This window comes from Dryobates pubescens, chromosome 30 (assembly GCF_014839835.1).
Source record: "Dryobates pubescens isolate bDryPub1 chromosome 30, bDryPub1.pri, whole genome shotgun sequence".
NCBI classification, from domain to species: Eukaryota; Metazoa; Chordata; class Aves; order Piciformes; family Picidae; genus Dryobates; species Dryobates pubescens.
In genome coordinates, this window is record NC_071641.1 from 8,131,220 (window position 1) to 8,157,543 (window position 26,324).

The 26,324-nt window shown below is 53.4% G+C and overlaps 2 protein-coding genes across 2 annotated transcripts in view; one reads left to right on the plus strand and one right to left on the minus strand.

Moving 5' to 3' along the window:
- Window positions 1–26,324, minus strand: part of CDH23 (cadherin related 23) — a 334,982-nt gene that overhangs the window by 24,095 nt on the left and 284,563 nt on the right. The window contains exons 37-39 of the mRNA XM_054174778.1: window positions 23,806–24,033; window positions 2,449–2,670; window positions 1,711–1,830 (exon numbers count right to left, since the gene is read on the minus strand). Coding sequence (XP_054030753.1) covers window positions 1,711–1,830; window positions 2,449–2,670; window positions 23,806–24,033 — 570 coding nt within the window. The remainder of the gene's footprint in view (window positions 1–1,710; window positions 1,831–2,448; window positions 2,671–23,805; window positions 24,034–26,324) is intronic.
- VSIR (V-set immunoregulatory receptor) lies at window positions 5,056–18,120 on the plus strand. The gene is made up of 7 exons (XM_054174776.1): window positions 5,056–5,261; window positions 11,730–12,191; window positions 12,812–12,859; window positions 14,183–14,290; window positions 16,660–16,687; window positions 17,121–17,308; window positions 17,929–18,120. The coding sequence occupies exons 1-7, from the start codon at window positions 5,198–5,200 to the stop codon at window positions 17,964–17,966; spliced, it is 936 nt and encodes a 311-aa protein (XP_054030751.1). The 5' UTR covers window positions 5,056–5,197; the 3' UTR covers window positions 17,967–18,120.

Consider the following 26,324-nt stretch of genomic DNA (forward strand, 5'->3'; position numbering starts at 1 on the left):
CAGCTCCATCAGGTCCATGTTGTTCCTGTGTTGAGGACTCCAGAGCTGGACACAATACTCCAGGTGAGGTCTCACCAGAGCCAAGGCAGAAGATCTAACCGATGCCTTCCACCTGACCCCAAAATCAGCCTGGGTGTGGACAAGGTCTGCCACAGAACCCATCAGGGTTTGGTTTTGATCACAGAAATCATCAGTGTATCCAATTGCTGTAAAACATTTGTTTTGGAGCTGCTAGTCTGCTCTCCTCAAGCTCTGAGCATTGCATCAAGTTCAGGTCACCACAGTTCAGGAGAAATGGAAGAGTTACAGGGAGAAGCAATAGAAACAACTAGAGGCTTTAAATGACCTCCAGAGAAGGAATGAAAAAGGAATTTAAGAAGCAGATAAGTAATCTGAGAAGATAAAGATGAAGCAGAAATTAATGCTCTGATGATGCAGTGGTTCCTTCAGGCAAGAAGAACCAAGGGCATCTCTGAACACAACAGAAAGCAATTCCTTCTGCTTGTGTCTTTGCAGGACCAAAACCCCAGAGCTAATTAACCCACAGGGGTCCCTTGCCCATACCCCTGTTTGCAGACCCCTCTGAGAGAATGGGGGTGACAGCAACTGGACAAACTGGCCTGCAGCAGGGAAAAGCGACTGGTGAGCACTGGGAAGGAGAAGTGAAAGTGCTCAGGCTAGGGGGAAGTCAATAGTTAACATCCAGTTAAGTAAAAGAGCAAGAGAGTTTACAGAAGCTACTCTTAAAAATACTAAAAGTAATAAGGACCAAGATATGGCTGGGGGGGGGGATGCCTACAAGAAGGCACGAGAGAGACTGTTTACCAAGGTCTGTAGTGATAGGGTGAGGGGCAATGGTTTTAAATTAGAGAAGACCAGGTTTAGGTTGGATCTTAGGAACGAGTTCTTTACCATGAGGGTGGTGGAACACTGGAACAAGTTGCACAGGGAGGTAGTTGAGGCCCCATCCCTCCAGATATTCAAGATCAGGCTTGACAAGGCTCTGAGCAACCTGATGTAGTGGAGTGTCATAGAATCATAGAATCAACCAGGTTGGAAAAGACCTCAGAGGTTGTCAAGTCCAACCTATTACCTCACACCTCCTGGCAACTAAACCATGGCTCCAAGTGCCACATCCAATCCCCTCTTGAACACCTCCAGGGATGGTGACTCCACCACCTCCCTGAGCAGCACATTCCAATGGCCAATCTCTCTTTCTGTGATGAACTTTCTCCTTACCTCGAGCCTATTCTTCCCCTGGCACAGCTTGAAGCTGTGTCCTCTTGTTCTGTTGCTGGTTGTCTGGGAAAAGAGACCAACCCCCACCTGTCTCCAACCTGCTTTCAGGCAGTTGTAGAGAGCAATAAGGTCTTTCCTGAACCTTTTCTCCAGGCTAAACAACCGCAGCTCCCTCAGCTGCTCCTCACAGGGCTGCGCTCCAGACCTCTCACCAGCCTTTTTGCCCTTCTCTGGGCGCATTCAAGTGTCTCAATGTCCTTCTTAAATTGAGGAGCCCAGAACTGGACACAGGACTCAAGGTGTGTCCTAACCAGTGCTGAGCACAGCAGCAGAACGACTTCCCTACTCACAGCAGGCGGGTTAGACTAGGTGACCTTTGGAGGTCCCTTCCAACCCAACCCATTCTATGACTCTATGCTTCTACAAGCCTGAAGAAGCAATGGTGTTGCAACCCTGAGGGCAGCTGCCTACCGTGGTGGTGGAGGTCAGCCGGCGTGAGAGGATGGGGCACTGGTCGGTGGCGGTGACGATCAAGGTGTAGCGCCCGTGGCTGATCTCATAGTCCAGCTCCTTCACCGTGCGGATCTCTCCCTGCAAGGAAAGTGTGGTAGTTTCTAGGCTATGCCTTTAAATTTTTTTTCCACAGATCTTGAGCAGAAAAGTAGTAAAACATAAATAAATCACTATTGGGTGTAAAAAAGGGGGAAAAAAAAAATCAAGCTAATTCCAAACTATCCCATTGGAGAGATAAGGAACTTAAACTGGTTGTACTAAAACAATGTTTTCTTCACTTCTCACTTCTTCACTCTGGAGAGAGACTAACTTGCTTCTTCTTGACCTTGGCTGCATTGTTCTGGTATTAACTTCTCTGCTCCTTTCTCCCTTTTGTACAGGGCAGGGGTCTGGGTAGGCAGGGAAGGAGAAGCTGGTAGCTTCCCCTGGTCTCTGACCAGGGGGGGTTTGTGCTGTTTATTAACTGTAAATACCTGTAACTATTGTCAATCCTGTGTATTTTGTACATATTCACTGCATTCCATTGTAGATTGTAGTTTTGCCTGTAAATACAGCTTTCATTTGCTTTCAGCTGGGCTGGCAAAGTTAATGTTTGGGGGGGGGAAATTTCAGCCCACTGCAGAGAGGGAAGAGCAGCTGGGAGGGAGGGGAGCGGATCAGGGATGCATCCAGCACGGGCCTGGCTTCCTTACTGACCGTGCTGCTGTTGATGTGGAAGGTGCCCAAGATGTTGCCTTCGGTGATGGCGTAGGCCACGGTGCCGTTGGGTCCTTCGTCCTGGTCCAGGGCCTCCACGGTGACCAGGGTGGCGTTGAGCGTGTCAGGACCTTCATCGAGGGTCACCTCATAGAGCTGCTGCCGGAAGGAGGGAGCGTTGTCGTTCTCGTCCAGGATGGTGACATACACCATGGTGGTGGCCTGTGGGACATGGAGACACCGCATTGAACGCTGCAGGGAGATCATTTCTGCAGCCCCCCGCAGCTGGCTGCAGAAGGCTGGACCTGTCAAGGTCAACGACCGATGTGGGCTCAACCCTGCTGAGAGAAACTGGCTCCCCTGTTCAGGAAAGACACAGAACTGCTAGAGGGAATCTGACAGAGAGCCAGGAGGATGGTTAGGGGACTTGAGCATCTCCTCTGTGAAGAGAGACTGAGAGCCCTAGGGCTGTTCAGTCATGAGAACAGAAGACTGAGAGGGGATCTGGTCAATGTCTGTCAATATCTGAAGCGTGGGTGTCAAGTGGAGGGGGGCAAGCTCTTTTGGGTGCTGCACAGTAATATGACAAGAAACAACAGGTTTGAGCTTGAACATAGATTTCACCTCAACAGGAGGAAACACTTCTTTACAGTGAAGGTGACAGTGCCCTGGAGCAGGCTGCCCAGAGAGCTTGTGGAGCCTCCTTCTCTGGAGACTTTCCAAACCCACATGGATGCATTACTGTGCAGACTACCCTTAGTGATCCTGCTTTGGCAGGAGGGTTGGAATCAATGATCTCTGAAGGTCCCTTCCAACCTCTGATATACTTGTGATACTGTGAAATGGGATGAAGAGCTCAAAATGAAATGAGCCATGGCTGCAGACACCCCCAGGTACCAGCTGGGTGCAGAGATGGATATGCAGACATTAAATCACACTCCAGTTCCCAAGCAAACCACCTCTCTGTGGGATCCCTCTCCCTTTCACCCAGTTCTCACCATTGCTGGTGACACTGGGGAGCAGCTCATGGCTGAGGGAAAACCAAAGGGTGAACCCCACCGTGCCTCAGTGCCTTTGGAGGAGGCATGTATGAAGTCTCACCTTATCATAGAATCATAGAGCTGTTTTGGTTGGAAAAGACCTTTAGGATCAAGGCCAAACATTAACCCAGCACTGACAGGGCACCGCTAAACCATGTCCCTCAGCACCATATTTTCAGTCCCTTGACAGTGGGGACATCTTGGTTGTTACTACTGAGGGTAGCAACATGGTAGAACGGAAAATAACTGGAGATCATGATGCTATGGCTAGGGGGAGGAACAAACATGAGCATCTCAGACTGACCTGAGACCTATCTGAGAACATCTGAGACATTCAGGATCAGACTTGATGTGGCCCTGGACAGCCTGATTTAGCTGGAGGTGTCCCTGATGAATGCAGGGGGTTTGGACAAAAGGATCTGTGAAGATCCCTTCCAACCTGATGCAATCTGTGAATTTGTGACCCCCCACATATCCTATTATCCATCTGCTGACCACAATTACATCACTGGTCAGGATCAGCCTGTCCTGACCCTCCTCCATCTGTATCTGGTTCTGCACAGGCACTTGGCTGTCCCTGCTGAAGGCTGTGTGTCACCATGAGGGGCACACTTTGGGATGAGGAGTGCCAAGACCATGCCATTCTGATAAGGTCTCCATTCAGAGATGGGATCTTGGGATGATAAACCATATTCTGGGAGTCTCTGGACTTTGTCCCTACAGCTTGCTGCAGCAACAAACTTCTTCCAGCCAGACAAGAGTTAAACGTTTGATGAGAGCATCACAGACATGTTTGTTTGTGGAAACCACAAACCACAGGATAATTTGCTACTTTGCTGTTTCACTGCATGCTCCGAATTCAGAGCAGGTTAGCAGCAAAGCCTCCAGAGGTTTGTAAACCTCCCTGCTCCACTTTTCCAGGCAACAGCATTTCAAAGTGAGGTGACCCTCAGCTGCAGCTGGAGATTTTGTTGGTGCCTTTTGAATTGAGCCTGGATATGAGTCAGCCCGTGGTGCTGCTGTACGAGGGCAGGGTAAAGCCATCCCTCTGTGTAAATGGGATGTTTTGGTCCCCATTTTTTGGGCGGGGGGGGGGGGGGGGGGGGAAGCTCCATTCTATTCCCTCAGCTGGCATCAGGCTGAGATATAGTTCCCTGGGCATGCCTCCCGCTCAGCCCAGCAGACTTTCTGCTCACTTCATCCTCACAAACGCGAGGAAAAGAAGAATCACACACCAACTGCACTTCAAACAACCAAGCCGGAGATCTGCCCCACGGAATGGCCTCCTGCTGGGGAAGGAATGGGGACCAGCACCCAGTCCCTGGTGGCCGAGCACCCACACGTCCCACAGCACGGGGAACATCCTCCTGTGCATCCTGGAGACACTCTCATGGGGACCAGCTTGCTCTACGCTAGCCCTTGCTGTGCTACCAAGGGGGGAAATAAAAGCAGCTCCAGCTGCTTGCCCAGATGGGTGGGGACTGAAGTATCACCCGCGACGGTGGGGCGGCTGTTTGGGGGGCTGCCGCTCCCCCGCAGCTGCCTGCAGCATCTCACCTCCTGGGGGTGCTCTCAGAGCTCTGCATCGCTGCGCGCAACAGCTCAATGAAATTTCCTGTGTGCCACTCCGGCCGCCGCTACTCGCGGGGCTGCTCAGGGCGTGCGGGCGGCTCCGCGGAGACCGGCTCCCCTCGGCCACCCCTGCCGCCATGGAGGTGACATCCCCCCGGCCTGGGCTGCTGCTGGCTGCGCTCCTCCTGCTCGCTTCCCACGGTAAGCCTCCAGCTCGCTTTCCTCTCCTCGCCAGCCGGAGAAAGGCGCCTTGCGTTCGCCCAGTCGGGGTTGTGCCTCGGCGCAAGGAATATGGGGCACGGGGCGGGGAGGGCAGTGTGGTTTGTTTGTTTACTTTCTCAGTCTGTGATTTCAAAGTGGGGAGATCAAGGCCTCCTCACCCCCCACCCCCCCGCCTTGTAGGCACAAGTTTCACCCGGTGCCAGTTGTGTCGGGAGAAAGGGGCCACTGCGGAGCTGCTCTTTTAAGCCTCGGGGCTTTGGGACTGGGTTTTGTCCTTCTTCTTCCTTCGCTTTGATCTAACACTCATGGAAGGAAAGCAGCCCTCCTGCTGTCTCCACCAGCCCCCCACCCCCCCACTGAGGACCCCAAGCTGGAAAGGCTGCTCCATTCCTGCATGACACTTTGCCTCAGGGTTGCCTGGCTGTGAGGCGGTGAAAGAAGCCTTCTACCAGCGCTGGGGGAGAGGAAAGGGGATGGTGGTTGTGTGAGCAGGGCTGGGACGACCTCCCTAAGGATGCTGTGCTTCACTCTTCTTGCTGAGACGTGCTGGGCAGCTTCGCCGGGCCAGGACAGAGTTTTCCCTACCTGGAGCAAGCACTGCAATGCAGCGCGGGGGTGGGAGCCCTGGGAGAGGGCTTCTTCGTGCCTTACTCCGCACCAGCCCCGACAGCGTTTCCGTACCGAGGCGCCGGGGCCAGGCAGTGAAAGGGGCGGTGGCAAATAAAACTTCAGATCATCTGTGGATGAAAGGTCAGAGAACGGAGCTGGAAAGAACCGTGGTCCCTCCCTGTCCTGTGCAAGGGGAGAAGGAGCACCTATTTGGCTTCACTTTCTGGGATGGTGAAGAAACCGGGATTTCTGCTGGCACATCCCTAGGAAGAGATGCAGTGGGACAGGGAATTTCTTTTCCTCTCTCATCTGGGACCAAAGCTGGAAGTGCATGAATTTGCTTCTCACCCAAGTCTCTTGGCATCAGGGAGCGATTCCCACAACCTCCAGGGGGCTTTGGATTATTTCACTCAATGTGCCTGGGAAGGTGGGATGGAAAATCAGATCTTTGGTGATGCAGCAAGCTTGGACACTGATGTTCAGCCTGAGCCTGGTGTCACAGGAGCTGAACTTCGTGCAGCCTGCCAAAACTTTCTGAACCCCAGGCTAATTTTAACGGGGCTTGGTGGAGTAGAGCTCTTGGAGACTTCCAGCTCCTCTGTAGCTTGGCAGCGCTGGCAGCTGGGTGAATTGGAAGCAGCTCCCAAGGGATGACAGATGAACTGGGTGTTCCAAAGTCATCTCCCAAAGGCAAATCTGATGTTGTGACCCTGCTCTCAAGCACCATGCCTTGTCCCCAGAGGCAGGACTCTCTGGTGGGTGCAGCCTCTCCCCATGGCCTGGATGATGGGGTACCCAGGGGGCAGCCCTGCTGCTGAAAAGCCATTTGGCTCCTCAGGGTGTAGGAGAGGAGGACCCTTAGCACAGGCATCTCTGGCATCTTCAGTCAGCTTTTTCCTCTCCTTTGTCTTTCCTGCTGAGGTATGGATGCCACTGCACCTCTCACCTGGCTGATAACTCTGAAGCATAGTGACAACACAGTGAGACTGGGACTTGTGGCACTTTCATGTGAGGCTGTTACATGAACTCCCTGGAGAGGAATTAAAGTCCATTTCCTCGGTCCAGCACTGAGAGCTGCTCTCTCTCCAGAAACCCTTCCCCTGCAGTGGGAGAGCCCCTTCAAAGGCTGCAGCCCTCCCATCCCAGTTTGCCTGGAGTGGAAACAGGTGGCATGATTAATTAAAATGAAATTAATTACATTTAATTAAACCACCATGCTTTAATGGCCATGGTTGTGTTAGGTTGATGGTTGGAGTTGATGACCTTGAAGGTCTTTTCTAACTGAAATGATTCTATGATTCCCTTAAGAGGAAATCACTTCTGTAAGCCCCAGGAGTGGAAATTGAACACCTGCTTGCCTGAGTGGGGGGACTGAAACTCAGAGAAGCAGCCAGGAGAGACTTTTGGTCCCCAACACAGAATTTGGCATGGAATCTTGTTTTATTTAAGCCCTTGGTTGGCAAAGCAACACAGGCTCCTGGGGGCATTAGCACTTTTTTTTTGCATCTTGTTTTCTCTGAAGGGAGATCTCCCAGGTTTCACACCAGGCAGTGGTGTTGGCACTGGGGATGCATCAGCACTGCATTGGGCTCTGCAACGCTGCAGTTCAGAGCCAAAGACATCAAGGTGGCAAGGAGGGGCACTTCTGGCACCCACTTGAGACCTCCCCTGTCTTTACCAGATGGTGTCAAGATGACAGCTTTTGGCTTGGGCCTCAATGGGTGCAGGTTCCCTCAGCTCGAGATGCATAGAAACTGGCATCTGGCTTTACTTTGGCATTTGCCAGCAGTGTTGACTTCAAAGGGAATGATTCAACCAGGATGGGATGGAGCCAGACCTGGGGTCTGGGCATGGAAGAAGCCCACAGCACCCTGGGGAGATGAAGAGCCACAAGCTTTAGTGCAAAGACACTGGCAGAAAACTTTTTCTCCGGGCACCATCTGCTACCTAGCACAGCTTTAAAACCTTGCTTCATCTTGGGAAGGGGACAACAACCTCCCTGGCACTATTAGGGTGCACATCAACCCTTGCCAACTCCCCACCCCAGCTGTTTTCTCCTCTACTCAATGACTTCTAGGAGCCTTTCCCTGCTGGGGAGTGAGGAGGGCAGTGGGCGATGCAGAAGGCTGTGCACACGTGGCAAGCTCTGCCCCTCCCCGTGGCTGGGTTCTGCTCCCCAAAGCGTGGGCTGCGTTCACTTTCCATCCAGACGGTTCCCATCAAGCCCCGGAGGTGGAGGCTGGATGGTTTAGTAAGGCAGAGCTCTGCCAGCTGCGTGGGGATGAGTGGGACGGCCCCGTTTCATTTGAGGGGGTTGGTGGTGGAAAACAAAGACTCCTGCAGATACTTCTGCAAGGTGTTGGAAGTGTGGCTTCCTCCAATAGAGCCCTGGCTTTCCTTCCCCTGCCTCCCAGGGGACCCCCAATGTGAATGGGGCACTTCCCGTTGTGGCAGGTATCAAGGAACACATCTGAGATGCCTTTTGTCCTCCTTTGGCAAGGAGGTGGGGGACCTGCTCTGCTGTGTGCCACAACCCAGCCAGCATGGCCAAGCATCCTGGCCTAGGCAGCATCCAAAGATGAGGAGAAGCTGAGACTTGAAAACAAGGCAAAAAGAGGAAGCCTGAGCTCAGGCAGCACAAATTTCTGCTCTAGAGCAGTCCCAGGCATGTGCCATGGGGAGAAAGCTGAAGTGCCCTCAGGAAGCTGGAGTGATGAGCCAGAGTAGTTTGGCAAAGGTCACCCCACCTCCAGCTCCATGGGACCCCTCAGTACTGCTGACTGGTGGGGGGGGTTCTGTGGGGCAGATCCCCTCCCCAGATCCCACTCTCCCTGCCAAGCACCCTTGGGCAGGCTGCTGGGATGCAGGTGCTTCATGGCTGTTCCTACATCATCATCTTTGAGTTTGAAAAAGGCTGAGGGGAGCCTTCATCACTGTCTACAGCTGCCTGAAAGGAGGTTGTGGAGAGGCTGGTGCTGGTCTCTTCTCACAGGTAATTAGTGATAGAACAAGAGGGAATGGCCTCAGGCTGCAACTGGGCAGCTTTAGACTGGACATTAGGAAGAATTTTTCATGGCAAGAGTTGAATGTGCTGCCCAGGGATGTGGTGGAGTCACCAACCCTGGATGTGTTTAAAGGGGGTTTGGATGTGGTGCTTTGGGATAGGGTTTAGGGGCGAACCTTGCAAGAGTAGAGTTCTGGGTTGGACTTGGTGATCCTGAGGCTCATTTCTAACCTGTGTGATTCTGTGACCTGAGCAGCCACAAACAGCCACGAGGGCTGGAAGGCCCAGGGGACATTTTCAGTTTCACTCTCTCGAGTGGAGACCCGTGCTGGGGCGGTGCTGTGGTGACCCTGCCCGCAGGAGGATGCTCTCTGGGTGGCCAGGAGGTGGGGACCCAGCTGGTTGGCTTGTGGGCAGGTGCAGCACATCCCTCTGGCGACTGACGCCCGCTCGATATAGCAAGTGAAAAACCTCAGAGCAGCACAAAAGTGGTGGAGCCAATGGCACAACAGGATGTCACCCAAAGACAAGAGCACCTTGTCCTCATGTCATCTCCTCTTGCTTGCAAACCAGCCCCAGGAACCTCCCTTTCTCATCCGTTTCAGGAGTGTGAACCCAGAAGCTGCTTTTGTTGTTTTGTTTTGTCCTTCAGCTTTTGAAGGTGATGTTTGCACTTCCGCAAACACAAAGACCACCAAAGACTCACCCCAGCCTTGCTCTAGATGCACAGCTCCCCTTACCCACCCATGCCCTCCACCAGCATGCTGGGATGGGGCCAGTAATGCACCCTTCGCTCCTGCACCTCTGCCAGGCTTCCCACCCATGTTTTGCAGCCAGCAGCAGCCAAGAATTTCCTCCTCTTCCCAGGGGGCTGAAAAACAGGCAGGGTGGGACCCATTCCCCACCTCATCTCAGGGGGCATGGGCTCGTCCCAGCTATTTTTCTTTCCCTCCACCCACCCCTGTTTTCTTGGCTTTTGGGTATTTTTGCAGCACTTGTATTTCCTCCTTCACAAAACATCCCCTGCTGCTCTGCTTTACAGAGGTCTGGTGCCCCATAGCAGACTCCTCACCTCCCTGTCCCTTGCCTCTGCAAAGCCCCAGGGAAAATTCTGCCTCCCCTTTTGCTATCAGAAGCTGATGCTCAGCTGTATTTAAAGCACCTCCTCCAGGCGTTATTTCTGGGGCGAAATTGTGTTCCCAGCCCTGTGGGGATCACAGAGTCATGGAATCACTGCTAGGCCACCACTAAACCAACCCTCAGCACCACAGCCACAGGGCTTTGAAAGCCCCCCAGGGATGTTGCTGCAGTGCAAGCAAAAGGCTCACACCATGCTTCCCATCTCCCTTTTCTTGGGACAGGAGGAGCTCAGGAGTTTTAATTCCCTAAGGAGAAGGCTTTTATGCCCTTTGCCTGCAGGCTATTGTTGATGCTCCCTGCTTCACAGGATGTAAGGGGTTGGAAGGGACCTCCAAAGATTATCCAGTCCAGCCCCCCTGCCAGACCAGACCATAGACTCTAACACAGGTTGCACAGGTTGCAGATGGACCTTCAAAGTCTCCAGGGAAGGAGACTCCACAATCCCTCTGGGGAGCCTGTTCCAGTGCTCTGTGACCCTCACAGTAAAGAAGTTCTTCAAGTTGAGGTGGAACTTCCTGTGATGTAGTTTCCATCCATTGCCCCTTGTCCTATCACAGGGCACAAGTGAGAAGAGCCTGTCCCCCATGTATTAATATACATTTATTAGAATCCCCTCTCAGTCTTCTCTCCAGACTAACCAGCCCCAGGTTTCTCAGCCTCTCCTCACAGGGCAGTGCTCCAGTCCCTTCATCATCCTTGCAACCCTCTGTTGAACTCTCTCCAGCAGATCCCCAACCCTCTTGAACTGGGGAGCCCAAAACTGAATGCAATATTCCAGGTGGGGCCTGACTAGGGCAGAGTAGAGGGATAGGAGACCCTCCCTCAATCTGCTGGACATACTCCTCTTAATGCACCCCAGGATCCCATTGGCCTTCTTGGCCACCTGGGCACATTGCTGTCCCATGCAGAGCTTGTTATCCACCAGGACTCCCAGGTCCTTCTCCAGGGGGCTGCTCTCTAGCAGATCACTTCCTAACCTTCACTGGTGCAGTTCATTCTTCCTTCCCAGATGCAGGACTCTGCACTTAAACTTCTTATCCTGCTTCCCTTCTGCCAGTGCTGCTGGTGGTGTTTGCACTGCTTGCCTGGGGAGAGATCCCCATTTTTGTTATGAATTCAGGGTAAGCCCTGGGCTGTGGGGGGTGCAACACAACCATTGTGGCAACTGCTGCACCAGGGGAAGTTTAGGCTGGAGGTGAGGAGAAAGTTCTTCACTGAGAGAGTAATTTGTCATTGGGATGTGCTGCCCAGGGAGGTGGTGGAGTCCCCATCCCTGGAGGTGTTCAAGGATGTGGCACTTGGTGCCATGGTCTAGTCATGAGGTCTGTGGTGACAGGTTGGACTCGATGATCTTTGAGGTCTCTTCCAGCCTTAGTGATACTGTGAGACTGTGGTACTGTGAACTGGTGACAGAACAAGAGGACACAGTCTCAAGTTGTGCCAGGGGAGGTTTAGGCTGGATGTTAGGAAGAAGTTCTTCCCAGCAAGAGAGATTGGCCCTTGGAGTGTGCTGCCCAGGGAGGTGGTGGAGTCACCATCACTGGAGGTGTTTAAGAAGAGCCTGGATGAGGCACTTGGTGCCATGGTTGAGTTGATTAGGTGGTGTTGGGTGGTAGGTTGGACTCGATGATCTCTGAGGTCTTTTCCAACCCGGTTAATTCTGTGATTGTGTGCTTGTGCCTTCTCCTGGGCAGGAGGGCCAGCAGCTTTCCTCATCACCACCCCCTACTCCCTCTACATCTGCCCTGAGGGCCAGAACGTCACCCTGACCTGCCGGGTGAGCGGTCCCCTCGCCGACCGCCACGACCTGCTCTACAAGACCTGGTACTACAGCAGCGACGGAGACCAGAGCTGCTCCCAGAAGCACCACATCCGCAACGTCACCGAGAAGGAGCTGCACCACGACCTGGGCAGGCACCATGAGCTGCTGCTGGCCAACACCACCCAAACCTCCCAGCTCCCGGCAGGGCAAGCCGGCCGCCACGGGGTGGAGTTTGTTCCTGACCGCCACGGTGCCTTTCACATCCTGGTGAGGAACCTGACCCTGCAGGACAGTGGGAATTACTGCTGCTACGCTGTGGAGGCCAGGAGGGAGCATGGCAAGCCCCACACTCTGCAGGTTGCTCATGGCTTCGTGGAGCTGCAGATCCAGCAAGGTGAGGGGGCCAAGGCTGAGCCTTGGCCAAGGCCGAATCCGTGCCAGGGTGCGTTGGGCAAAGTGGGGGATGCTGAAAGCCCAAGCTGTGGCTCAAGAGACAAAGAGCAGCAGATGTTGAAGGTTTGAATTGGGGCCAGAGAGCACTGGAACGTTTAGCAAATAAATAAATCAGGAGGCTGGAAGGCAGTAAAATCCATGCTACATAGTTTCATTGATCTTCTTCAACCTCTTTCTGGGAGAGAGGAAAACAAATCTCCACTTAAAAGGAGCTGACTGGTGCTCCAAGCCCGAGTGAGGGCTGCAGGCATTTGCCTGGGATGCAGGACTTGTAGATAACCTCGAGGCAGCAGCCCAGCTGGAAGAGCTGCCCAGGGAGTCATGGGATGAGGGAAAGGCATGTCCTGCCCTTGATTTGCATGGTTAGGATAGCTAATTTTTCTTTTAGACCACAGGGATAAAACAATAATAGAGCCTGCATGGTCAGGGATGTGACCTCCCTCCTGCCACCAGGGAAAAGGGGGTCTTGCATCAGACATCTCGGTGTAGGGCTTCCCAGGATTAAACTCTGTGGTACCTGAGTGGAGCCCCTGAGATCTAACAGGCTTTTCTCCTCCACAGGCAGAGGAGGGCTTCAAAACTGCACGTTTCACACTCCAAGCAGCAAAGGTAAAGGGAAAAGCCTCCTCTGTGCGGCGCGCTGCTCGGCATCCCGGCCTGTCTATTGCCCCGAGGATGGCTGCTTGCTACAAACACATCGATGTCCAGATGCAGCCTCGTGGCTGGGTGTTGGGAGGATGATTCCCAAGGCTGTCCCCAGGGGGTGCATCTGATAGGTGTGTCCTCAGGCTGAGGACAGCTCCCTTTGGTTCATTACCTCTACGTGACCATCCTGAAGCCTTGGAGAACACTGGCCTTGTGGTTGTAAAGCAGCTAAGCACTGCCTCCCCCCAACATCATCAGGGATTTAATCAACAGAGGATGGGAAATGACAGGCAAAGAGTTGCAGTAACCTCTTGCAACACCCTGCCACCACCTCAAGCCCATGCCACCTTGCCCTGAGCAGGGGAACCCCAAATCTGGCTTGAGCACTTGGGCAACATGAAGCTCACCCAGCACTGTGTCCAGATGTTGGCAGTGCCCACACTTCACCATGCAGGTGGTTTCTTGGTGGGTTTCTCTGTCAGGCCTCAGTTTCTGGTTGCTACAAATGAGCTTGGCCAAAATTGGTTTGCAGCATGGCTAGAACCAGCCTAGCCATGGGAAACCAGCCCCTGCTCACCATGTCTCAATCACTCAGTCTCAAGACAGAGCTACCTCAGGTATCTCTGGGACCCTTTGTCCTGCAGGCAAAACAGGGGAAATAAAACCCCACCCTAAAACACACACACACACACACACCCCTAGAGCAAGAAGCTGCTTCCCCAGATGGATGCTCAGGGGAGGAAAGCTTGATACAGGCAGCCCTCAACTCCACCACAAGCCATCCCATACAGACCTTGATGGCCACAGTCTGCCAGCCTTTCTGGAGAGCCTCCATGGGTAGTGTTCTCCAGGGGCATGTTTGTTAGCAGAGGCCTTGGGTAAGGAGCCCTTTGATGCCTGAGTGCTCTGAGACAGCCCAGCTTTGACAAGCTGGCTGTGGGTCAGAGTCAGCATTCTTTGAAATCCCTGGGAGCATTTCTGCTGACTTCAGAGGGCTTTATCAGGGCCCCTGCTTCTCCCTCCTATTTGGAAGACCAAAGAAAGACCTTGGCATGTCCTCCAGCAATGAAGGACTTTGGCCACGGTCCTAAACTGATGCCTCAGAGCTTATCTCTGCGACTAGGAATGCATCCCAGCACGAACCCCATCAGGAGTGGACCACTCCTGTGTAGAAGCTGCATTGCATCAGTGCTGCCCCATGCTCCTGCCATGGGCTTGAGGAAAGCAAAGAAACCCGAGGTGAAGCCCCCTGCAGCCAGCTCCAGCTCTGCCCTTCCTCTGTTGCAGATATCACGGCGGCTGCTCTGGCCACGGGCGCCTGCATCGTGGGCATCCTCTGCCTGCCCCTCATCCTGCTGCTGATCTACAAGCAGAGGCAAGCTGTCAGCAACAGACGTACGTACCCCTCACCAGCCACCCCTGGGGACACTCAGCATGAATGTCACCCCCCTGACATCGCAGGCTGCATCAGCATAGCCTTGCTGGGATGGGATGTGTCCTGCTCTGGTCGGCTGGCTTGGCTTCCCTGAGTCCCATGGGGACAGTGTTAAGGTGGACTGGAGACAGGAGCCTGCAAAAGAGTCCCAGGAAGGGCCAGGCTGCCAGTGAGGAGTGTGGGGTAGGAGGAGGACACAGAATGTCTTGCCAGGAACAGTGGGATTGCAAAGATCACAGAATGACAGAACTGTCTAGATTGGAAAAGACCTTTAAGATCACTGAGCCCAACCATTAGCCTAACACTGATGTGTTCTTGACTAAGTCATAGCCCTCAGCACTACATCTACACAACTCTTAAACACCTCCACTGATGGGGACTCCACCACCTCCCTGGGCAGTCTGTTCTGATGCCTGACCACTCTTTCAGTAAAGAAATTCTTCCTAATGTCCAACCTAAACTTCCCTCGGTGCAACTTGAGCCCATTTCCTCTTGTCCTATCTCTTGTTACTTGGTTGAGCAGACCAACCCCCACCTTGATCCAATGTCCTTTCAGGGAATTGTAGAGATCCAGAAGGCAGAGTTTTAGGGAGTTGTAGAGAGCCTCAGCTTCCTCTTCTCTAGACTGAGCAACCCCAGTTCCCTCAGCCACTCCTCAGAAGACCTGTTCTCCAGACCCTTCACCAGCTCTGCTGCCCTTCCCTGGACAAGATGCTGCCAGGTCCTCTCCTCTTCATAGAATCATAGAATCAATAAGGTTGGAAGAGACCTCAAAGATCATCAGGTCCAACCTGCCACCTCATGACTGCTAAACCATGGCACCAAGTGCCACATCCAATCCCCTCCTGAACACCTCCAGGGATGGGGACTCCACCACCTCCCTGGGCAGCACATTCCAATGGCTAACAACTCTCTCTGGGAAGAACTTTCTCCTCACCTCCAGCCTAAACTTCCCCTGGTGCAGCTTGAGTCTGTGTCCTCTTGTTCTGGTGCTGGTTATCTCCCTATCCATGGTGAGAGACAGCTCATGTACCCACCCCTCTCTCCAAAACCTAGCTGAAATAGAAGCTTTGCCCTCTAAGTGTCTGGAAAAAAGCCTTAGTTGAGCTTTTTCCTCTCCCTTCTCTTTAAGACCCACCCCCCCACACAAACACACACACGCACACCCCTTACATGTCTATGGCAATAGGACTGCAGCAAGCAGGGTGTCCCCCAACTTCCCCAGTCCTAGCAATGCGGGCAGCAGTGAGGTACAGCCAGCTGCCAGCTGCTGCCCGTGCTGGGCTGCCTGTGATTTCAGTGCTGAAGCAGGAAGAGTCATTGCATCAGGCCTTGGGCAAACCGGGGCCCTGTGGTTTCTCTCCCCCGAGCTCGGTGGGCGGCTGCGTGGCTCTGAGAAAGCCCTTTGGAGAAGTGGAGCTTGCAGCAGCAGCAGGCACCATGCCAGCCCCCAGAAGGGGAACTGAGCTTTCAACACCCATCCTGGTGTGCCTTCACGCATCCATTTTGCTGTGCCCGGGGTGCAGCTCCCACGCTGCGCTGCAAAGCACCTCAGACTGGATGCTAGGAAGAAGTTCTTCCCTGTGGTGGGACACTGGCACAGGTTGCCCAGGGAGGTGGTGGTAGCCTCATCCCTGGAGGTTTTGAAGGCCAGGCTGTATATGGCTCTGAGCCACCTGATGCAGTGTGAGGTGTCCCTGCCCCTGGTAAGGGGCTTGGAACCAGATGATCCTTGAGGTCCCTCCCAACCCTGACAATTCTGATTCCTGGGTGATGCTTAACCCAAGACTGAAGGCAAAATCCAGGAGGATTTGCTTATGGGATGTCTCAGACCAGGTTAGCTGCAGGTTATTGCCACCACATGCTGCCATTGGCACAGCCTGGGCCAAAACTCATGCTTGGGATGCTCACCATGCAGCCAACTGGGCTGTGGCAAAAGGGATGAAGAAATGATGGTGCTCCCCCAGGCAGCCAAATGCTAGGGTGGTGTTTTGCAGAGCCCCATGAGGGTGTCACAGGCAGGTGGTGGGTGCATCTGGGCAGCCCAGGCACTGCAGAGCTGGCAGAGATGACTCTTTCCTCCTTCAGAGCCTGTGGTTTCAAGATGGAAGGAGGCTGGACTGGGGGGTAAACTAGGCAGGACTAGGCAGGGATGTGGAGAAGACAGACTGGAAGCATAGAAAAGGTTGATGTTAAAGAAGGGGAAAGGACAGAGGAATGCAAAGGGAGGACTTGGTCACAGATGAGACACCAGAAAGCAGGGCTGGTGGTGGTTTGACACTGGGAATTATGCTGCTGGCATTCATACCAAATGTTTTGCCTTTGACAGGTGCCCATGAGCTTGTCAGGATGGAGAGGTGAGAAAATCCACATGCTTTCAGGTCCTCCCAACCTCCTCTGCCTGCATCCTGGACCCTGCAATGGTCTTGCCCTCCCTTCCTCTCCCCTCCCCTTGAAGCTGGTGTGTATCCTCAGCCTGTCAGAGCAAAGGGGATGCTGGTGGCATCCACACCCAAAGTCCTATCTGTTTCTGGGCAGCCACTGTTTCTCTTCCCTCCCTCCAAGAGGGAAGTGCCTCCTTTCTCTTTGCCTGTGCTGGGGGCATGCATCCCCTCAGGGCCCACGACGCCCTTCTGCTAAGCTTTCCCCCACCTCATGGGGCTCCTCACTTGCTCTTGGCCACCACCTGAAGCTGCTCCCTGCCTTGCTCGGTTGTTCCCAGTGCTCAGTCAAAACAAAGGCTCCTGAAACAAAGCCACAAACCCACTCACACCCTCTCCTCTCCCACAGCAGTGCCCAGGGCATCGAAAACCCTGTGTTTGAGGCAGTGCCTTCGGCGAGCGCGGAGCTGCGGCCCCGGCCCCAGCTGTCCTACATGGCCAGCAGGCAGCCCTCCGAGTCCGGCCGCCACCTGCTCTCCGAGCCCAGCACCCCCCTGTCTCCCCCTGGCCCTGGGGACTGCTTCTTCCCAACACTGGGTGAGTGACTGCTGATGCTGAGCCCCCACAGGGACCACTGCAGAGGGCTGGGAAGGAATGGGGTGGCCAGGGGTGAGAATGGGAAACTGTGTGTTATGTGGGACATCGAGCCCCAGGGATCTGAGGTGGGAATCACAGAATCATAGAATCATCACAGAATTGTTTCAGCTGGAAATGACCTCTAGGACAATTGGCCTAACACCACCATGGCCATTAAACCATGTCCCAAAGTGCCATGTCCGCTTTTCTGGAACACCTCCAGGGATGGTGACTCCAGCACCTCCCTGGGCAGCCTGTCCCAATGCCTAACCACTCCTGCAGGAAAGAAATGTTTGCTAATATCCAACCTAAGCCTTCCCTGGCACAATTTCAGGCCATTTCCTCCTGTTCTTTCACTTGATACTAGGGAGAAGAGACTGACCCCCACCTCACTACAACCTCCTTTCAGGGAGCTGTAGAGAGTAACAAGGTCTCCCCTCAGATTCCTTCTCTCCAGGCTGAACAACCCCAGTCTGGGAAGGATTCAAAGCCTGTGTTTTCTGTTGGAAAGCAGAACTTGGCTGCTTCCTGAAGCACATCCCTGCAAGCTGGACTAATACCCTTGATCTGCCCTTTTCCAGATCCTGTTCCTGACTCACCAAATTCCTTCAAAGCTTAAAAACCCTGGAAGAAGCCACATCCCCCATATGCAGCAAGGAGAAGCCAGGTAGCCATGGGACCATGCTCAACCAGCTGAGACCCCCCAGGAGGTCAGCAGGGCCATGGAACAAAGCCTTAAAAAACTAAGCAGAGTGCTGGAGTCCCACCCTCGCCTCCTGCCCTGGCTCTGCCAGTGAACCTTTAATTGCTATGGAGAAGAGCCTGGCTCTGTGTTGCTCACGTTTTATGGACTAGCTGAAAGCTGAGCATGCAGGGAAGGAAGGATACCCCCACGTCTGCAAACCTCTCCAGGGACTTAACTTATTGCCAGGGGTCTAAGCTCTGCAACATCAACCTGCTTCTCCATCTCTGACTGAACATCCTCTCTGGGAGCGGATGGTAAAGTACTTTGTCTACTGTGAGACAAAACAGGGTCACCAGCCAACCTTGTACTCCGTTTTTCTCTGCAAAACAGGAAGGGGAGAGGCTCCCTGATGTTGTCAGAGCCCTCCTTCCCCACCAGCCTTTTAAGACAGCTGTGGACTTGCGAGGCTGCTGCCTTTTCAGCTGGACGCACAGCGGGAGGAGCTTTATTTCTGCTGCAGTTTTATCCTTGGCTTGGGATCAGGGGAGTTTCTCTTTCTCTTTGTTTCTTTATCAGTGTTGATTAAAAGAAAAAAAAAAAAAACCACAACAAAAAAGGGGATGTTTATAGGTTTCATTTGTTTTGTTTTGTTTTGTTTTAAAGGCCTGTAAATTAGAAAGTTCACCAGGAGGGTATTGGATGTTCCTGTGACACAGCCCAGAACCCCCAGTGGAGAGGTGGGAAACATTCCAGCTGGCTTCCTCCTATCCTCTTGGGGCCAGCATGGCCAGAGCAGCCATCCCCAGGGCTACTGCCTCCAGCCATTTCAGAGGATCCAGTGATGCCCTGGGGCATGTGGGTGCCCTCAGAGCATCTGAACACAACACCCCAGCACTCTTTATCCAAAAGAAGTCAGGCTCCGGTGTGACTCAGCCCCAGGAAAGGAGATCAAACCTTGTGGTAGACATTGCTACTCCAAGCATGTGTGTGGGTTTTGTTCTGGTTTTGTTGTAAAGTGGGGAAAGAATTGCCACTAAACAAACATAAACCTCAGTCACCACCAAACAGCGTCAGACCTGAGCCAGGCAGCATGCCAGGGCAGAGCATCCCCAGCAGCACGCTGGATCTTCACACTGCCTGGCTGGAGGGAACAGCATTTCCCTCTGCAATGGGACAGGGACACGCTGCAGGAGTTGATTAATCCAGGGCTGGCTTCAGCAAGAGCAGCTTCAAGATGGTTTGGCCACAGGCAGCAGGATAAAGGAGAAGCCAACACCAACGCCCCCAGCGCAGACGTAACTTCCCGAGCACAGGGCTCAGGCTTGATTGCCACCCACGGGCTCAGCCTCTTTCCCAAGCTTTGCTAGGGAACCTTTCCCAGTGCCTCCAGCTCTTCCCTCTCCCTGTCCCAGCAGCCACAGCCAGAAAGGCATGTAGGGGATTTGCCTGCCCTCAGACCCTAACCACCTTGAAACGCTCTCTGAGTCCCTCCATCTGCCAATGTATGATGGAATAAAGTTTTGCTGGAAACTGATTTCTCTCTATGGAGCAGGAATCTCATTTTTGGGGATGCCCTGAGCCCTGTGAAGGCAGAAGTGAGCTGAGCTGTGTTGTTCTCTGCCAGAGGCACTGCTGTGGCACCTTGGAACACTGCATGGCATCAAGGATCATTTGAGGCTCAACAAGGCTCTGGGCAACCTGATCTAGTGGAGGATGCCCCTGCTTACTGCAGAAGGGGTTGGACTAGATGGCCTTTGGAGGTCCCTTCCAACCCAAACCATTCTATGATTCTATGATTTCCCACCTAGAAAGCTTGCCAGAAGGAAAACTGAAATCTTTTAGGGAGAAGAAGTGATGGCCAACCACATGTGCTGGGGAAGCAGCCTTGAGGTGCTGGGGTGCTGACACCCCACCTTGCCCCCACCCCTGGTGGAGGAGCTGGCATGGTGTCACACCTTTGGGTATGATTCTTAACTGAATCATGGAATGGTTTGGGTTGGAAGGGACCTTTGTGGTCATCTAGGTCAACCCCCAAGGTGAAGGTGACCTTGTAAGACGCTCATACCCTCATGAACCTCGCCAGGTCCCACCGGGTCTGGCTTGGGAATGCACACAGAGCTGGTGCCCTGCTGCTGGCTGTTTTCTGCTGCATCAGCACTCAGGACATTGCTCCTGAGCAGAGCGAGGAGCTGCTGTGCTTCACCTGAGTGGGCAGACAGGAACAGAAACTGGAGAGGCTGAAGCAGCCCTGCCTGGGGCTGGCTGCCAGATCAGCATGGGGGTGGTGAGGAGCAGCCTTGCTCTGGTGCACATCCATGCTGCAGTCTTTTTTCACAGCAAGAGTGGTCAGTTATTGGAATGTGCTGCCCAGGGAGGTGGTGGAGTCACCAACCCTGGATGTGTTTAAAGGGGGTTTGGATGTGGTGCTTGGAGTTATGGTTTAGGGGTGAACCTTGTAGGGTTCTGGGTTGGACTTGGTGACCCTGAAGGTCTTTTTCCAGCCTGAGTGTTTCTGTGATTCCTCTGGGCAGACATCCTTCCTCCTGCTGTGGGAAGAATCCCAAAGACTCCAGACCAGGCCCAGTTCTTGAGGAGGCGCAGCTTCAGGCTTGCAGGAGCCCAGGTGACTCCTTCAATTCCCATGCAAGATGATCAAGACCTTGCAAGCTGCAGCTCACCAGGCTTGTGAAGGTTTTCTTTCCTGCAACACTTTTTGGGGCAAACACTTTCCTTTCAGGATCAGCATGTTACCCTCTTGCCCCTTCATTTCCTGCCCCCAAGGAGGTGGCCAGGCTTCCCAATGCACCTGTGCTCTCCTGGGTATCATGGATCACCAGAGCACTTCCAAGCCCTCACCCAGCTCTGTCTCCTCTGCCTCTCCCATATACAGAAGGCCAAATCTTGAGGCACGTGGAGAGCTGAATGGATTCCAAACAATAACACCCTTTGGTGCACCCTTGCGTCAGCCTAGACTTGTGAAACTGAAGTTTCTAGTAGGTGACAAATTCCTGACAGACATCATTTCATCACCCAGCAGTCACCAAGAGACATGCAGGACAGCCTTTCACAAGACCTGAGCGTCCTCAAGCTCCAAAAGAAAAAAAGAAAGGGCTGAGACTCTCCTCTCTGCTCAGGAATTGGGTCACTGGCTGCTTTGTTTCGCTTCAGCCTGGTGGGGTTTTGATCATGGCTGCTGGCAGGGCTTGTGCTGGTGAGGTGGTGCAGAAACCCTGGGGACAAGTGAGGCTGCTGGGGACACCACTTTGGCAGCGTGAAGCGATGAACTGTGCCACTTGTCTCCTCCAGCACTAGGGAAGAGAAGGGGGCATTGCCATGGCAATAGGATTTGCTGACTTGGCACATGGCATTCAGCCCAGGAAACCAATCACATCCTGGAATGCATCAAGAGCAGCATAGCCAGCAGGTCGAGGGAGGTATTCTCCCCCTCTACTCTGCTCTGGTGAGACCCCACCTGGAGTATTGCATCCAGTTCTGGAGCCCCTAGTACAGGAAGGATCTGGAGGTGCTGGAATGTGTCCAGAGAAGGGCCACGAGGATGGTTAAAGGGCTGGAGCTGCTCTCCTATGAGGACAGACTGAGGGAGTTTGGGCTATTCAGTCTGGAGAGGAGAAGGCTCCAAGAAGACCTTATTGTGGCCCTCCAGCATCTGAAAGGGGTTACAAGAAAGCTGGGGAGGGACTGCTGAGGGTGTCAGGGAGGGATAGGACTGTGGATGATGGAAAAAAAATAGAAATGGGTAGATTGAGATTGGATGTTAGGAAGAAGTTCTTGCCCCTGAGGGTGGTGAGAGCCTGGCACAGGTTGCCCAGGGAGGTGGTGGAAGCCTCCTGCCTGGAGGCTTTTGCAGTCAGGCTGGAGGTGGCTGTGAGCAACCTGCTGTAGTGTGAGGTGTCCCTGCCTATGGCAGGGGGGTTGGAACTGGCTGAGCCTTGAGGTCCCTTCCAACCCTGACAATTCTATTACTCCTCACCAGAGTAGCTCACTGATGCTCCTGGGATGATGGGGTCGAGGAGGAGCTGGTGGTGTTGTGTGCTGCAGTTACACCAAGCTGCCTTCTCTCCTTCTGGGGGAAGAGAATTACCTAGAGCCAAGCTGCAGCTACAGCTGAAAGAGAAAGCTGGTGGTGCAGAAGCAGGCGTGTGAACGGCCCAGGAGGGAGGAGCTGAGCGAGCAAAGCCTGAAGCGAGGGCTGGGAGCCAAGGTTTGCAGCGTTGGGTGCAAGCTGTTTCCTCAAAATCTAGAGCAGGGCTCTGCAGTGTGAGCTCTGCCCGGAGCTCAGAGAGATGGCAAGAGATAACACATGGAGGTGGGGGAGAGGAAGGGTGGCAGGGTGTCACACAGGGTGTCATGCCTCCCTGTCACAGCATTTGGGCTGGCTTTGTGCATGCAAGTGCTCGCTCTTCTCCCCTCAGAGCTGGGGGGTTCGGAGTGACTCGGGGATGGAAAATGCCCTCAAATGTTATTTGCTGTTTTCATGGCATCCCAGCATGGTCAGGATTAGAAGGGATCTCTGGAGATCATCCAGTGCAACCCCATTGCTAAAGCAGGGGCACACACAGCAGCTTGCACAGGGTCATAATGGCCAAGTGGGGTTGGAATCTCTCCAGAGAAGGAGACTCCACAACCTCCCTGGGCAGCCTGCTCCAGGGCTCCAGCACCCTCACACCAAAGAAGCTTCTCCTCCTGTTCAGATGGAACTTCCTGGGTTCTAGTTTGTGCCTGTAGCCCCTTGTCCTGCCTGGCTTCCAGTTTTTGCCTGTTGCCCCTTGTCCTGCCTGGCTTCCTCCTCTTACCCTCACCCATTAGCTATTTTTGAGCATTGTTCAGATCCCCTCTCAGGCTGCTCTTCTCCAGGCTAAATGGCCCCAGGTCTCTCACCCTTTCTTGCTCACAAAGATGCTCCAGGCCCCTCAGCATCTTTGTAGCCTTCACCGGATTCTAACCACTAGCTCCCTCTCTCTCTTGAACAGGGAAGAACTGTCCAGAACTGGACACAGTATTCCAGATGTGATCTCACCAGGGCAGAGTAGGGCAGGAGAAACCCCCTTGAACTGCTGGCCACACTCATCTTAATGCACCCCAGGTTCCCATTGAACTCCTTGGGCACAAGAACACATTGCTGGTTCATGGTGGAGTTGCTGTCCACCATCACTCCCAGGTCCCTTCTCCATGGAGCTGCTTTCCAGCAGGTCAACCCTTAACCTGGTATTTATAGATGGGACATGGCGGCTCCCTGAATAACTGCAAGAGAGGATCCTGCAGGACCAGGAGGTTCTGAATCAAAGCTGGGCACAGCAGATTTGGACCTCAAGTCATATAACCTGGATCACAGAATCAAAATCCCAGAATCCCCAAGGCTGGAAGAGACCTCAAAGACCATCGAGTCCAACCTGCCACCACAGACCTCATGACTAAATCATGGCACCAAGTGCCACATCCAAGCCCCTCTTGAACACCTCCAGGGATGGTGACTCCACCACCTCCCTGGGCAGCACATTCCAATGGCTAACAACTCTCTCTGGCAAGAACTTTCTCCTCACCCCTAGCCTAAACTTGCCCTGGCACAGCTTGAGACTGTGTCCTCTTGTTCTGGTGCTGGTTGCCTGGGAGAAGAGACCAACCCCCACCTGGCTACAACCTCCCCCTGTGCTTGTTCCCACCTTGACTTCTCAGCTCTGAGCTCACTCCTGCAGCGTTGCCCAGCTCCCCCCTTTCTCCCCCGCCACCTCGGAGGCCCATCGCGGTGACTTACCGACAGGGAGGGGTTGCCCTCGTCCTCGACGGTGACCAGCAGGCTGTAGAAGCTCTGCCGCTCGCGGTCGGGCGGGGAGGGCCGGGTGGCGATCTCGCCGGTGACGCGGTCCATGCGGAAGGTCAGGTCCTCGTTGCCGCGGGTGATGTAGTAGGAGAGGACGCTGTTGAGGCCGATGTCCCTGTCGGTGGCACGCACCTGGGCCACGGCCGTGCCACCGCCGACGTTCTGTGGGGCGGGGGATTGAGTGGCAGAGAGAGAGGACACGAATCACTGAGGGAGTTGGGGCTGTTCAGTCTGGAGAGGAGAAGGCTCCGAGGAGACCTTCTTGTGGCCTTCCAGTATGTGAAAGGGGCTACAAGAAGGCTGGGGAGGGACTTCTGAGGGTGTCAGGGAGTGATAGGTCTGGGGGGAATGGAGCAAAACTAGAAGTGGGGAGATTGAGAATGGATGTTAGGAAGAAGTTGTTCCCCCTGAGGGTGGTGAGAGACTGGCACAGGTTGCCCAGGGAGGTGGTAGAGGCCCCATCCCTGAAGGGTTTTAAGGCCAGGCTGGAGGTGGCTGTGAGCAACCTGCTGTAGTGTGAGGTGTCCCTGCCCATGGCAAGGGGGTTGTAACTAGATGATCCTTGAGGTCCCTTCTAACCCTAACAATTCTCTGATTCTATGATTCCATCACAGGCACAGAGAATACAGAATTAACCAGGTTGGAAAAGACCTCTGAGATCACCAAGTCCAACCTATCACCCAACACCATCTAATCAACTAAACCATGGCACCAAGTGCCTCATCCAGGCTCTTTCTAAACACCTCCAGTGATGGTGACTCCACCACCTCCCTGGGCAGCACATTCCAATGGCCAATCTCTCTTTCTATGAAGAATTTCTTCCTACCATCCAGCCTAAACCTCCCCTGCTACAGCTTGAGACTGTGTCCTCTTGTTCTGCTGCTGGTTGCCTGGGAGAAGAGACCAACCCCCACCTGGCTACAACCACCCTTAAGTTAATTGTAGAGAGCAATTAGGTCTCCCCTAAGCCTCCTTGTCTCCAGGTACCTCACAACTGTGATAGTTTTAGGCTGTGCTTAGAAAATTTTCCCCTGGGTTTGAACAGAAATTAGTAGAACATAAATAAACTACTATTGGATGCAAAAGGGGCATGTCCCTTAGCATCACATCTACATGGCTTTTGAGTCCCTTCAGGGACAAGGGCTCCACCACTTCCCCAAGCAGCCTGTTCCAGGGCTTCACAAACCTTTCAGGGAAGAAATTTTCCATCATGTCCAACTTAAACTTCCCCCAGCACAACTTGAGGCCCTTTCTTTTTGTCCTATTGCTGGTTACATGGGAGAAGAGGATGACCCTTTCTTGTTACAGAGATTTTCCATCATGTCCAACCTAAACTTCCCCTGCCACAACTTGAGGCCCTTTCTTTTTGTCCTATTGCTGGTTACATGGGAGAAGAGACTGACCCTCGCCTCACCCCAACCTCCTTTCAGGGAGTTGTAGAGAGCCAGAAGGTCTCCCCTCAGCCTCCTTTTCTCCACACTAAACAATCCCAGCTCCCTCAGCTGCTCCTCATAAGACCTTTTCTCCAGCCCTTGCCATGAAAAGCTGCTTGTGAAGTCCTATCTAGGCTGGCAGAGCCTGGGAGGGTGTTAAAACCCAGCCTGTGTGCAGAGGTGAGGGCTGCGTAATAGACTCGGAGCTCAGAGCTAATTATTTTTGGATAGTCCCATTACAGGGGAAATCAAAACAGAAACTGTGCTCTTCAACCAGCCCTGAACATGCATTAAGCAGATAAGAAAAATCCTGATGGGGCCATAACTTTAATGCAAAGCCATTAATCAGGAGCAGCACTTTCTCACAGCTAAGTGTCACCGGCTATTACTCGTATTTCATTTCTCATCATCAAATTGAGAAACCCCAGGCCCAGGAATTAAGCTGTCAGGAAATAAGTTGTCTTTTCTCATGCCTGATTGTGTTTTATTGCTTAATTATGGGGCTCTTGCCGAGCTGCTTCCTGAGAGCAATTCCTATTCTGCGCCACGCTGCCTCTCGTGTCACTTTGGTGGCGTTTCCATGGGTGTGTAGCCACTTCTTCCTGCTGCTCCCTGCAGCCTCGTGGGCTTAAGCTGACTGCAGAGCTCTCTCCTAGCCCAAACACAGAAGATTGTCAGAGCTGAGGGCTTGCAAGGGACAACCAACCCTGAAATAACCTGAGGTGAGGTTTGCAAGGGGCTGGCAACCCTGAAATGGCCAAAGCTGAGGTTTGCTAGGGGCCACCAACCCTGAAATCACCCAAGGTTAGGCGTGTAAGGAATTACCAGCCCTGTAATGACCTGAGGTAAGGTTTGCAAGGGGTCAGCAACCCTGAAATGACCAAAGTTGAGGTTTGCAAGGAGGCAGAAACCCTGAAATGACCAAAGTTGAAGTTTGCAAGGAAACAGCAACCATGAAATGACCAAAGTTGAAGTTTGCAAGGAAACAGCAACCATGAAATGACCAAAGTTGAAGTTTGC

What these genes read in the sequence shown, in the direction of transcription:
- VSIR (XM_054174776.1), top strand. Translation starts at nt 5,198, where the DNA reads ATGGAGGTGACATCCCCCCGGCCTGGGCTGCTGCTGGCTGCGCTCCTC. An exon ending in GGAGCTGCAGATCCAGCAAG is followed by an intron (nt 12,192 to 12,811) that starts GTGAGGGGGCCA and finishes TCTCCTCCACAG; the next exon opens with GCAGAGGAGGGCTTCAAAAC. An exon ending in GAGCTTGTCAGGATGGAGAG is followed by an intron (nt 16,688 to 17,120) that starts GTGAGAAAATCC and finishes CCTCTCCCACAG; the next exon opens with CAGTGCCCAGGGCATCGAAA.